Source organism: Trachypithecus francoisi, unplaced genomic scaffold, assembly GCF_009764315.1.
Source record: "Trachypithecus francoisi isolate TF-2019V2 unplaced genomic scaffold, Tfra_2.0 Lachesis_group14, whole genome shotgun sequence".
Classification (NCBI taxonomy): domain Eukaryota; kingdom Metazoa; phylum Chordata; class Mammalia; order Primates; family Cercopithecidae; genus Trachypithecus; species Trachypithecus francoisi.
Window position 1 is genome coordinate 62,468,316 of NW_022681459.1, and position 14,259 is coordinate 62,482,574.

At 52.7% G+C, this 14,259-nt stretch overlaps 1 protein-coding gene across 2 annotated transcripts in view; it reads right to left on the bottom strand.

Annotated features, from left to right (window-relative positions):
• CACNA1I (calcium voltage-gated channel subunit alpha1 I) overlaps positions 1-14,259 on the bottom strand; it is a 134,972-nt gene that overhangs the window by 84,071 nt on the left and 36,642 nt on the right. For both annotated transcript variants that reach the window (XM_033233891.1, XM_033233890.1), the window contains exons 3-4: positions 9,096-9,207; positions 7,264-7,397 (exon numbers count right to left, since the gene is read on the bottom strand). In XM_033233891.1, coding sequence (XP_033089782.1) covers positions 7,264-7,397; positions 9,096-9,207 — 246 coding nt within the window. The remainder of the gene's footprint in view (positions 1-7,263; positions 7,398-9,095; positions 9,208-14,259) is intronic.

The window sequence follows — 14,259 nt, forward strand, 5'->3', positions numbered from 1 at the left end:
GATGGAGTTTCACTCTCATTGCCCAGGCTGGAGTGCAGTGGTGCGATCTGGGCTCATGGCAACCTCCGCCTCCTGGGTTCAAGCAGTTCTCCTGCCTCAGTCTCCCAAGTAGCTGGAATTACAGGTGTCCGCCACCATGCCCAGCTAATTTTTTTGTATTTTTAGAAGAGACAGGTTTTCCAGGTGATCCACCTGCCTTGGTCTCCCAAAGTGCTGGGATTATAAGTGTGAGCCACCATGCCCGGACTAATTTTTGTATTTTTAGTAGAGATGGGGTTTCATCATGTTGGCCAGGCTGGTCTCAAACTCCTGACCTCAGGTGATCTGCCCCCCTCAACCTCCCAAAGTGCTGGGATTATAGGCATGAGCCACAGGGCCCAGCCAATCACAGAACTTCTTACATAGAGTTCCCACTGTTCTGTTCACAAAGTACAGGTAGAAACCTGTCATGAGAATTATTCAAATCCTGGACACAGATGCAGAGATAGAGCCCTCCCTATTTCTCTTCCCCTTCCTGTGGTTCCCAGACTGGGAATCATGACCTCTACCTTTCAGTGCTCCTGATTAGGGGCTGCTGTGACAGTCGAATGAGCTGTAGTTTCTCCATAGGTGGCCCACAGACCACATCAGGGCCACCTGGACGTTTGGTTAAAATGCAGATTTCTAGGCTCTGCCATGCCTGCTGGTAGTGGATCCCAGAGCTAAGGACCAGAAATCTGCATTTTAACACATGCCCCAGTGATCCTGCTGCTCCCTGAAGTTGGAGGAGCATTGAGAAGGGGTGAAAGGCTATGCATGTGTTTGGGGAGCGGGGTGGTTGCCCATTCCTGATCTGTGCACACCCCTCCCTCAGCTGTTCCATTCTCCACACAGTCAGAAGCTTTCCTAGTCTTTCAGATGTAAGGTGGCTCCTGTTCTATGTACTCATCCAAGTCAGGGCTCACATCAGCCATGTCCTTGGCAAGCCTCATTCTGGAGAGGTCCCAGCAGCCTCACCCTCTACCCCTGGCTCACCCCCAGAGACCAGACAGCAGATTTCTTGGGGAAGCTTTTAACAGAAGTGCCCAGGCCTCTCCCCACAGGTGGCAATGGCCATTTTGTTTCTGGCTGGGGGAGGAGACAGAATTACCAGCATGATGCACCAAGGGAGATACATAGATAAAGAACATCTCAAGTTTAACAAGAATGTGATTGAATAGTTCATGACCTCCTAATGGACAGAGGCAGAAAAGTGTAACTTAAATGATAAGACAAAGAGTTGGGACTGGCCAGACACAGTGGCTCACATCTGTAATCCCAGCATTTTGGGAGGCCGAGGAGGGTGGATCACTTGAGGTCAGGAGTTCAAGACCAGCCTGGCCAACATGCTGAAACCCCATCTCTACTAAAAATACAAAACTTAGCCAGGCATGGTGGCGGGCGCCTATAATCCCAGCTACTCGGGAGGCTGAGGCATGAGAATTGCTTGAACCTGGGAAGCTGAGGTTGCAGTGAGCCGAGATGATACCACTGCACTCCAGCCTGGGCAATAGAGAGAGACCCTGTCTCGAAAAATAATAATAAATAAAAGAGTTGGGTTCAACCAAACACGAATAGAGATGATGACAGGGGCTTTGTCCCACACTGGAAGAGTCTAGTGCGGTGCCACAGGACTCGCTGTCCTGAGCTGCGCGAGTACAGGAAGTGCATGGAATGGGCGGCTGCCTCAGGACTCCAAGAGGCCACGGTGAGATGAAATCAACAGCAATACGTGCAAAGTTTGTCACGTGGGTTTTAAAAATCACCGACTTAGTTCCAGGGTGGGAAAGACCTGGTTTGGAGAGTGAATGTGACCTGATGGCAAAAGGGAGCATGACCACTCCTCAGGTCACCGCAATCCCACACTTCACTGGGGCAAGAACAGCCCATTCGCTCTACCCCATAAGCCGTCATTGGGAGGGTGGGATCCCGTTCTCCCGCCAGGGACAGAGACAGCCTGAAGCAAGTCTAGCAGATGAGGGATGAACGCTGTCCTTTGACAAACAGTGGAGGGCTGGGGACATTTCATCTGGAAGGGGAGACTTGAGGAGGACAGGAACTTCTGAAGGACAGCTGTGAGTTTGTCAGTGACACCATCCCTGCAGCCTCTGGGCCTTTCCTGTGCAATCAAGCCCACGCCCCTTCTCTGGTCTCATCTCTTAGGACCCATCCCACAGAAACCCTGGGCTCCAGCATCCCCTGCCACTCACCCTTCCCTTCCTCATACGCCCCTTCGAGCCTCCCACATGTTTCCCCCTGCCTGAAACTCCCTTTCCCCCAGCTCTCTGCCTGACCAGCTCTTACCTATCCCAGGTCTGTCCCTCAGGGTGACATACAGAGACACCCCTCCCCCAATCAAAAGCAGGGCCCCATTCCGTGACCTGATGGCCCTCTATACTTCTTGATGATAGCATGGATCCCAATTTAGACTTTAGCTGTGGTGATATGTTTTATTTCTGTTTTCCAAACGGAAAGTTCCATGAAATCACAGGGCATGTCTTGTTCATCTTCGTGCCCCCACTGCCCTGCCCAAGGTCTGGCATGTAGCAGATGCTCAATCAAGGTCGATTGAGTGAATGAATGAATGAATGAATGGTACCATCCGGTGGGAGCCACAGGAAGATCAGTTTCAGCTCCGTGAAAGAAAGCTTTCTAGTGCATTCGGATGTCCTAGTCTGAGACCAGCCGCCTGGTGAGGCACTGCGCTCCCTGCAGGGGCAGCCTGGGCACAGAGGCAGGCCCCGGTATCAGACACATCTGCCATAAGGGTTACACCAGATGTGGAGATGAAGGCCGTGACCTCTAAGGAACCTTCCAACCGGGAGGTGTATGTCTGCCTCCACAGCTTGAAGAAAGAGCCAGTAATTAATTTGGGGAAGGGGAGGTACAGGAAGGGAGGAAATAGGCTGGTTATTTGGGAAACAGAACATTTATAACACCATGCCTGGGTGGGACTGCAGGGGATGGGTGGGCGGCTCTGGGGACAGGTCTTGGGTGGGAGGGGGACTGGAGGGCTGGGCTCTGGAGCCAGGGTTGTGACTCCCCATCCTGTCCTCTCCACCCACGCCGTCCCTGGACACAAAGGACAGGAACGACCTTGAGCACGGGGTGGTCCTGTTCACCTGAGTTCCCAAATCCAGCACATAGCTGGACAGTGAGAGCACTCACGACTCTAGCAAAAAAGCCAGCTGAGCAGGGTGGCTCACACCTGTAATCCCAGCGTTTCGAGAGGCCAAGGTGGGAGGATCACTTGAACCCAGGAGGTCACATAGTAAGACCTCGTCTCTATAAAAAAATTAAAAAGTTAAAAAAAAAAAAATTAGCCGGGCATGGGGCATATGCCCGTAGTCCCAGCTACTTGGGAGGCTGAAGTGGGAGGATCACCTGAGTCCAGGGAGGACGAGGCTGCAGTAAGCTGTGATCGCACCACTGCACTCCAGCCTGGGTGACAGAATGAAACTGTCTCAAAAAAAGTCTCCTTTGCATCTATCCCCCAGCCAGGACCACCTACATCATTGTGGGACTTGGTGCAAAGTGAAGATGCAGGGCCCCTTGTTCATAAATGATTAAGAATTTCAAAATAGTGACAGCAGAGTATGAACCCAAGCATGGGGCCCTGTGTGACTGCAAACATTGCATGTCGGCCCCATGCCCAGCCCTCCCTGATCTCCCAAGAGTGCTGGCCTGCAGACCTCGCCTCATTCAGCCCCCATCTCAAGGGCCAAGAGAAGATGTCAAACTGAGAGCTCACCACGAAGCTGAAGCTAGGCAGCTCTTCACTCTGCTCAGCTTAGAGCCTCATCGTCTTTATTTATAAATACGAGCAGACAGGAAAGAATCGCTAAGCAATACAGAATGCTTCAAGTCAAAAGGGCAGCGTGGGGGTGCCCATGGGAGTCAGACAGTGGAGCCAGCAGAACAAATGACTTCCCTGAAACAAGAGTTAGGAAAAATTATTCTAGAACTTGGAAATATGGCAAAGGGAAGGCACTATTTCTCACAATGTCATTTTGAAGCATAACAGGCCATTTAAAGATTATTTCATTATCCAGGGGGAATATACTTTTGTTTGATTCACAATTTCCTGTTCACTAAAGGTCTGGATGTTGTGAAATTACATTTTAACTTGTAGATTTTTATCTGGCAGATGTATGTGATTTCTGCCCAAAAGAAAACTCCAAAGTTTATGGTTTATTACCCTGTAGGTCATTAACCAGCTTTGACTCCAATCTCACTTTCTTCCTACATTATTTCTCCAATGTCTGTTTTCCTAATTCTGCTGATTATCATCTGATGAGTTTCTACTCCTTAACGAGCTAGATAAATCTGTCATATATGTTCATTCTAAGATTTGTGTAAGAGTCACTTTTTTTTACCTTTTCAGAAATTATACTTTGATACAGGGTTACTTCCAGAATCATGAACAGACTTTGAAGAAGCCTAATTAGTATATAAGGAGATTCAGGTGAATATTGTATTTATAAAACAAGAACAGGCATCCATAAAACAAGAACAGGCACAAGGTGCTCTGAAAAACAAGAAATCCAAAAACAAGAAGTGTTCCTGAGAATTAAAAAGACACTGAGGAAATGAATTATTCCATAGGGGCAGTAAATAGGGGAAAGGACATTGCTGAAAAGCCCACTTGTGATTCAGAAGCCCAAGTCAAAGATTTCTCTCATATTACAGACAAAACCTGTGAAAGAAAAGGGCAAAGCCATGCAGAAAAGATAGAGGATAGAATTATCTATATAACGTGAATTCCAGAAGGAGATAGCAGAGAATAATGGGCCATAGCCAAAGAAGAGATGGAAGAACCTTCTTCTGAGATGAAGGAAAGCATGAATCTTTTTTCTTTTCTTTTCTTTTTTTTTTTTTTTTTAGACAGGGTCTCGCTTTGTTGAAGACTAGAGTGCAATGGCACGACCACTGCTCACTGCAGCCTTGACCTCCTGGGCTCAAGGGATACTCCAGCCTCAACCTCCTGAGTAGCTGGGACTACAGGAGTGTACACCACACCGAGCTAATTTTTTATTTTTTGTAGAGATGGGGTCTCACTTATATTGCCCAGGCTGGTCTCAAACTCCTAGGCTCAAGGAATCCTCTTGCCTCGGCCTCTCAAAATGCTGGGATTACAGGGGTGAGCTACTGCACGTGGCCAAAAGCACCAGTCTTGAGTTCTCTAAGGTCCCACTTAGATCTGCCCTAGAGAAAGGTCTGATCCTGAAGGTAAAGAGAAAAGCCCACAAGCTTCTAGTCAGGAAAAAGAAGGTCATCTTCCAAGAAACAGGAACCAGACCTATAGTGGACTCACGTGCAATACTATAGTGTAGGTTTGAATGTCAGGATGTGTGCAAGGTTCTGAACATCACAAATAACTGTCCTCCACACTCAAAGATCAAAGGAATATATGTCTGGATAGGCAAGATTGAAAAATGACACTATCCAAACATCTTTTCTTTAAAAAAAAAAAAAAAAACTACTTAAGGATGTTCTCCAGCCAAACCAGAATAAGAATGAAAATGAAGAACGTGACTAAGAGGAGGATACAGTGCTCAGGAAACCACAGGAACAGAGTAGCTTCCATTCAGGTCTAAGTGACTGCTGCCAATGTGGTTGTAAAACTGAATACAGCGATTGAGAGAAGATGCTTAGAGGCCAGGTGTGGTGGCTCACACCTGTAATCCTAGCATTTTGGGAGGCTGAGGTGGGAGGACTGCTTGAACCCAGGAGTTCAAGACCAGCCTGGGCAACATAGTGAGACCCTGTCTCTATAGAAAAGAAAAGAAAAAAGAAAAGAAAAATTAGCCAGGGTTGGTGGCACATGCCTGCAATCCCAGCTACTCAGGAGGCTGAGGTGGGAGGATCCTTTGAGCCTGGGAAGTCAAGGCTGGAGTGAGCTGTGATTGCATCACTGCACTCCAACCTGGGTGACAGAGTGAGACCCTGTCTCAAAAAAGGAGGAAGGAAGGAAGGAAGGAAGGAAGGAAGGAAGGGAGGGAGGGAGGGAGGGAGGGAGGGAGGGAGGGAGGGGAGGGGGGGAGGGGAGGGGAGGAGGGGAGGGGAGGGGAGGGGAAGGAAGAGAAGGGGAGAGGGAGGGAGGAAGGGCAAACAAGCTTAGAAGAGGTGTAACTTTTTTAAAACCCTGATGAAACAAATCACCTCACTTCAGAACATATCTGTGGAATTTAGCAGATACTTGATGGGATTCTCACACTCTGATTGCCCATCTCAGCCGTGAGTCTACTGAATTGAAAAGGTCACACCTCAATAGCATTCTACACACAAGGTCACACACATACACTGACAAAACACTCATACATCCTCTCTCGCACACACACTTACAGCCTCCAGCCTTTTTCTCTATCCTCTGCCCTAATAATGACCCATCCCTGGGCATGATGACTGTCTCCTCATCCTTCAGCTCTCCGTGTCACCTCCTCAGAAAGCCCTCAAGCCCCAAGTCCCCAGCTTGGCTCAGTCAGGCCCCTGTGTTAAATGCTCTCAGCAAACCACATGCTTTGCCCAGCGCTCTGGTCCCAGTGTGTGAAGGCATACCCACTGGCATAGCAGATGGGTGCCTCCCCAAGACAGGAGTAGGAAGGACAAGGCCTGTGTCTGGTTTGCCCTCCTCCTTGCCCCCAGCAGCTAGAATGGCGCCAACACTGGGGAGCAAGTTGTTCAGTCCCTGGTAGGTGGATAAATGCATGGATGGGTTTGACCCAGGAAAGCAGGCACAAGGCCCAGAGCAGGGTCCGAGACACTCCAGATGGGCTCAGCTGTAACCAGGCCTGTCCCTGATGGCAACGTGTGTCTTGTAGAAATAACCACAGTCTGGAGTCAGACAGTGCTTGAGTCTGTGCTCTGTCTCTGGCGTGATGGGTGATCCAGGATAGCAATCCTAACAGCTAGCATTTATTGGGTGCTCATTTTGACGCAGCTACTATTATTATTCCCCTTTTCAGACGAGGAAATGAAAGCTCAGAGAGCGTCAGTGGCTCTCTCAAGGTCATATCGTTAATTAGCATAAACACACCCAGTATCCGCTGGCAGTGCTAGAGGACGCACAACTTAGGAAGGGAGGAAAGAACGTCTGTCTGGCCATCATTCCTCCCAGCCCAGGGGTCCAGGAGGGTCCCACGCATCACCGTGAAGCTTCATCACCATCAGCAAGAAACCCTTCATTCTCTCAATTATTCCTGGTGTGTACCCGAGGCTAGGGCCTGCCTGGCGGGTGCTACCTACCCTGCCATGACGATGAAGAAATCCAGGCGGTTCCATGTGTCCCCGAGGTAGCACTTCTTGCCAAAAATCCCCAGGGCCACCATCTTGAGCACCATCTCCATGGCAAAGAAGATAAAGATGAAGTCATCAAAGACCTGCAGGGACAGGAGGAGGGAAGCAAGGGACAGGGTGAGGTTGCAGAGCAGGGCCCAGGGGTTACAGCCACAGTGTGAGGTGGGGACACCACATGGATGCAAGGGGCCTGGGAAATACCCGGAAACTCCTCCTGGGCAGAAGGAGAACCTCAGTGATCCCGGTCCAGGGCAGTCATTTCACAGATGAGGAGACTGTGGCCGAGAGAGGGGAATGAATTTGCCCAAGGTCATACAGCCCATTCTATCTGTTCCCTAAGCCTGAAAACAGATAGAAGAGCCCCAGATAGGGGTGGGGTGAGGGGCCATCCCATATTCTCCCTCATAATTACCAAGCACTGGCTACACACGTGACCCCCATTCTCTCTCCTAATTCTCCCAAGGACCCCATGGATAGTCCCATTTTACAAATGACAAAACAGAGACTCAGAGAGGTTAAGCAACTTGCCCCACAGGTAACACAGCAGATAAGTGGCAGAACCAGGATTGAAACTCCAGTGGATCTGACCTCAAAGCCCCCACAGGAGCTGTGTCAAAGTAGCCCCCGGGTACAGGCTTTGTTCGGTGTTGCCTTCCTCTGCCCACAAAGGAAGCTCAGGTGACATTATGCTTCCCGAGGGCGGGACCTGGGTGGAATTCCTGTTTCCAGGATTAGTGAGGGCTGCAGTCAACTCAATTCAACAAACAGGTGCCACACACCTACTGTGTGCCAGGGCTAGGCCAGTGGTGAGGACACAGCGGTGCATGTTCAGTGAACTCACCATGAGGCTAACCAGGCCTGGGGCCCGAGGCTGCTGAGGAGCTTGTTATCCACTCGGACCCCAGACCCACCCAGAGATTCTGCTTCAGCAGGTCTGAGATAGGGTCAGGGTTCTGGATTTTTGCCAAGTGTTCCAGGATACTCTGGCCCAGTGCTGCCTGGGAGTTACTGAGTCCTATAGAAACCCAAGAGGCAGAAAGCAATTCCTCCCGGGAGGAATCTGGCTTTCCCAGGGAGAGGCACTGAGTGTTTCCACATCTCTAAAATGGGTACAACCCTAACATCTGTGCTACCCGTATACATGCTCCGCACGGGGTTATGTCAGGTACCAAAGGTCAAGCCCTACCCCAGGACCTCAGGAGATAACAGAATGTGAAACCAGAGGCCCACTCCTAAAGGGCATCTAGGGCTGGGCGTGAACTCGGCCTCTAGTCCAAGAGCACGGAGGAGGAAGTGCAGGTTATAGGCAGAGGAGAGTCGGGGTCACTGTGCTTTGCAGGTATGCATGAAGGGGGTGCAGGAGAAGGCTGGTGAGAGCACCTGGGTGGGAGAAGATTGAGGCCTGGACTAAGGCAGATGCCCCAAGCTGGAGAGGAGAAATAAAAGGGAGAGAGGATCCGAAGGGTAATAGGAAGACCAGTTGGGAGTGAGGAAGGGTCAGCCAAGTGAGTGCGGCTGGTGGCGGCTGAGTGTGGCAACGCACCTGATAGGGCAGTGCAGGATGCAGAAGGGCACGGAGTAGGGGCGGGGCATGGGGCGGGGCGGGGCATGGGGCGGGGTGGGGCGGGGCATGGAGCGGGCGGGGCAAAAGCCAGGGCATGGGGCGGGGCGTGGAGTGGGCGGGGCACAGGTCGGGTCCTGGTGGATGGGGGTGGGGTGGGGTGAGGTGGGGTGGGGCGGCGCGGGGCAGGGCGGGCGGTGGGGCAGGGCAGCCGGCTCACCTGCAGGATCTTGCAGCGGTCAGACAGGCAGTCCATGTCGTCGCACGGCTGGTACATGCCAAGTGTCACGCAGTTCAGCAGGATCACCAGCATGCTGACACATTCAAACCACGTGCACACCAAGTCAAGGACAAAGCAGCAGGTGGGACCGTGCCCATGGGGGCTGGGGTACACCCTAGAGTGTAATACCCTCAACCCACCACACACACAGGTATACACCCCATCCCTCGTTCTTCTCCCTCTGGGTGCCATCCCTGAAACAGCTCAAAGCCTGTGGTGCCAGTCTGCCCCCATCACAACAGACATGGCCATATGCACCAAACCCACCAGGCCCCCAGTTGCAGGACCCCGCTCCTTGCCCAGCCTGAGAGCTCCCCTCAGGCCCAGAGAAGGGAGAGGTTCCCGGAAGCCTGGCTGTCAGGGAACTCTGGGCTATCCCAGCCTCTCCATTCCAACCACCACCCTCTGACTGTCACTGCCTCCCTTCTCTGACCACCTTTCCCTCCCATGACCCATGTTCCCTCCTTCTCCACCAATGCCTGGGTCTGGAGCCAGCAGAAGGCCCTCCAGTGGGGCTGAGATTGGCTGGATGGCCCCATCCTTCTCTCCTTGCCCACTGCCACGGTTAGGGCTCAGGTAGGGTTCATCACCTAACTCCAAAACACCCGCACCAAGCCCAGCCCTGGCCTGTACCACATACGGTGGGGCTGGGCCCCCTCAGGCCTGGTCAGGCAGAAAGACTCCTGCCACGGAAGGGATCCAGAGCCAGCCGTGAACCTGGCCTTGGGCAGGGCCTCTGGGCACAGCTTGCAGCTGGGGTGAGTGGGCTCCCCTCCTGCACCTGGCCAGGCTGCTCTCCTCACCACTGCTGAGAGCCCCTCCATGAATGCCGTCCTCCCTCCCTCCCAGGCCAACTCCTACCCATCCTTAGAACACAGCCTGCAGTGTCCAGCCCCCCACTCTCAATCCTCCCAGTCACAGGACCAGGAAGGTCAGGCCCCAAGGAACTCAGGGCTGCGTCACTCCCAGCCCCCACCTGTCACACCAATGAGAAATCCGAAGCCTGCTCAGATCTCCTGAACTGGGATCTCCAGTTGACTGAGTCCCGGGGCCTCAGAAAATATGTGCCTACTTGAAAAGAGACAACCCAGGATGAAATGGACTTGAGCTGTACACAGTATGAATAACTGAGGTTAGACACCCAGGTGAACTTCCAGACCATGCAGCCTGACTGATCTTACAGGCAATGACTGGAATCGGGAGTAGGTTCTCCTTCTCTAAGAGGAAAGATGCTGATAGAACTCACCACACCCCACCTATGCAGCCCCCTCTCCTCCCCCAGAAATGGAGTGTCAGGAAACAGGGACTGTCATGCAGTAAAAGCAGCAAACAAGACAACGAAGCCAGGAGACCTGCATTTGAACTCCAGTGCCAGCACTGACTGGCTCTGCGGTCTTCAGCAAGCCCCTCCCTGTCTCTGAACCTGGAAGTCCTCCACCGGATGACCAGGAGCCCCCCATCAGCGCCCTGGGTCTGCCCTGGCCCCTCCAAACCACCCTCCCTGCAGCAGCAGTGGGCAGTTAAAAACATCAGCGAGACCACCTCCCTCCCCAGCGCAAAACCCTGCCCTGGATCCCGGCCTCTCTCAGCACAAACTTTGAAGCCGTTGCTTGGCTGCAGGGCCCCGCCCTGACACCCCATCTCCCTCCGCCCTGCCCTGGCTCACTCTGCTCTGACCTCACTGGCTCCTGCTGCTCCTCAAACACACAATGGGTGACATCAGGACACTCCGCCTCAGGGCCTTTGCATATGCTGTTCCCACTTCAAGGGCTGAGCTTCTAGCATCATGGTCACCTCCTCTGAGAAGTCTCCACCCAACCTCATCACCCCCAGCAGTCGCACGCCCTCTTCATGCCCTGCCACTGTCTTGCTGACACACTCATTGTCTCTGCCACTGCTCTAATCTGCATTCCAAGGGGGACAGGGACTTTACACTCACAGCCCTAACATCTAGTGGGTGCTCAATGAACATCTGTCAGATGGATAGATACGGTTGTCCCTCATTATGTGCCGTGTCAGTTACCCATGGTCCACTGTGGCCCAAAATTAGGTATGAGTGCGGTACAATAAGAGATTTTGAGAGAGACAGAGAGGGAGACCACATTCACATAACTTTGATTATCACACGTGATTCTAATTGTTCTTTTTTTTTTTTTTTGAGACAGAGTTTCACTCTTATTGCCCAGGCTGGAGGGCAATAGCGAGATCCCAGCTCACTGCAACCTCTGCCTCCTGGGTTCAAGTGATTCTCCTGCCTCAGCCTCCCAAGTAGCTGGGATTATAGGCGCCCGCCACCACGCCCAGCTAATCTTTTGTATTTTTAGTAGAGACGGGGTTTCACCATGTTGGCCAGGCTGGTCTTGAACTCCTGACCTCAGGTGATCCACCCGCCTCGGCCTCCCGAACTGCTGGGATTACAGGGTGAGCCACTGTGCCCAGTCTAATTGACCCCATTTTATTTTATTTTATTTTATTTTTATTTTTATTATTTATTTATTTTGAGACGGAGTCTTGCTCTGTCGCCAGGCTGGAGTGCAGTGGCGTGACCTCAGCTCACTGCAACCTCCACCTCCCAGGTTCAAGCGATTCCCCTGCCTCAGCCTCCCAAGCAGCTAGGACTATGGGCACGTGCCACCACGCCCAGCTAATCTTTTTGTATTTTAGTAGAGACAGGGTTTCACCATGTTGGCCAGGATGGTCTCGATCTCCTGACTTTGTGATCCGCCCGCCTCGGCCTCCCAAAGTGCTGGGATTACAGGCATGAGCCACCACACCCGGCCTGATTGTTCTATTTTATTATTGGTTGCTGCTCATCTCTTACAATGCCTGATTTATAAATTAAACTTTATCCAGGTATGCAGGTATAGGAAAAAAACATAGTAAATATAGGGTTCAGTGCTATTTGTGATTTTGGGCATCCACTGGGGGTCTTGGAATGTGTCCCCTGTGGGTAAGGGGGGTGCTGCTGTAAATCTCTATGGGCCCTGCCCACTCCAACATCCAGGGACTCGGGAGTGTCTCCAAGCGAACCCCTCACCCCACCATTTCAAAGCCCTTGCCCTTAACTGGGATGTAGCCACACCAGCAGCCAAACCCTCAGTGGGACCCCACCCAGAGAGGAGTGGGAGAGGTGACCTGGTTTCCATGGCAACAGCCTCCCTCCCATCCCCAGCCCTGCCCACTTTGGGATGCTGCCTTCTCGTGGCCTCTCCTCAGCTCCTCCCGGCCCCAGCCCTGCTCCTTCCTGTCCCCTCACCCCACTGCCACTCTCCCACCATAGCCTGTAATTAATTTCAGTCGCTGCCAGAGCCCCTTCGAGCCTGAGCCTGGCTCCAGCAGCAGCTTCATCATTAATTAACTTTTTTTGAAGTTCAAACATTCTAATTACCAGAGAACATCCCCCATCCCCCGTCGCTTTTCCCCTTTTCCTGTCGTGCGCTCTCTCCTTCGACTCCCATCCTCTGCTCCCTCTGCCCTTCCCTGCCAGTTTCAGGCTCAAAGTGCACTTAACGGTGTCCCTCAGGAGCCTGGTGCCCCTGCTGCCTCCTCAACAAGGCCTTGAGCAGTGGAGGTCAGCAGACCCATTTTACAGATAAGGAAGGCTGAGACACGGGGAAACCAGGGGCCTCTCCCAGGCTGCGCAGCTAGGAGGTACTGGCACAGACTCACACCAGGCCTGCCGGACTCCAAGGCCAGTGCTCTCCTCTGTGAAGTATGGCCTGTCTCTGCCCATGGCTCTCCTCCCTCCCCTGAGGCCTCTCAGCCCATCTTCAGTGTCTTTCCCCAGGACCCTGACCCAGCACCCTTTGTATCCCCCAGCTCTGGCCTCTGCCCCTCCAATCAGCCCCACATGATAACCAGGCATTTGCTGTGTGCCCAACACAATTTGAACATTTTCCAAGTGTTATCTCATTTAATCCTCGCAGCTCTATTATAAGCCCGATTTACAAATAAGGAAACCAAGACACAAAAGGGAAACGGATTGGCCCAAGGTCACCAGCTGGAAAAGAGCAGAGCTGAGACACAAAACCTCAGGCTGGAGGCTTTTCCTGCCTCCAAGCTGTTTTGCCACTGCCAGGCTAATCTGCCTGAAACATGCTCTCCTGATGCCTCTCCCCTGCTCAAGAACCTCCCATGGCTCCCCCTCACCCTCCCAAGCCTGATACACAAGGCCTCCTAGACTCTCGCCTCAGTGAATCCTTGCAGTCTTACCACTCACTGGCCTTAGCACTCAATGAACTCCTCGCTTTCTCCAAACACATGCTCTGCCTGTGCTTTCCCTTTCCTCCACCTCTCCAGCAGACAGACTCTTTCAGAGCCCAGTTCACAGGTCACCTCTTCTTGACGCTTCCCCGGATGTGCCTCTCACCCCTCACAAGGTGGTGGCTCAGCCTCCTCTCCAGAAGCGCTCCCACCTGCCTTGGCTAGCACGTACCACGGTAATGAATTTGGCAGTAACTCTGACGACTGTGTGCCCGGCACCCTAGGGACATGACCTCAGCTCTCACAATCCCCTGGGGACGGATGAGGAACAAGCCTGGAGAGCTGCCACCACTCACACAAGGTCACCCAGTCCCCGAGCAGCCCAGCTTGACTCGCGGCAGTGCCGGTGGCCGCTGCACAGCACTGCCTCTGTGGTTCATCTAACTCGTCCACTGCACTGGGTCCCCCCAGGATGCAGATGGAGTGGCTTTCATCCCTGGGCTGCTCAGCTCCAGAAATTCAGCGATGGTCGGTCTCAGCCCTTGCCCAGAGGTGCCCGGGGAAATCCCAGATGGCACAGCTTGGGCCCCTTCCAAGAGCCCAGGAGGCTTAGAAGTCAGGCCAGAACTGGTATCGCTGCCCGCGGTTCCTGACACACTCCCCACTGGCTCAGGGATCAAAAGCACCAGCCCTCCTTGAAGTGAAACCAGACAGTGCAGCGTGGGGTATGAGGGTGGCGGGGGGAGTCAAGGTGTCCAGCTTGAGCCACTCTGCAGCCTGGCCCAACGCCTCATGCTTCCACCATGAGTCACAAGTGTTGAGGAACTGTCTGAGAACACAGGCAAGCAAAGCCGTGAGGTTTGGAGACAACCTGAGGGAAGCTGGAGCCCCAGGGGCAGCA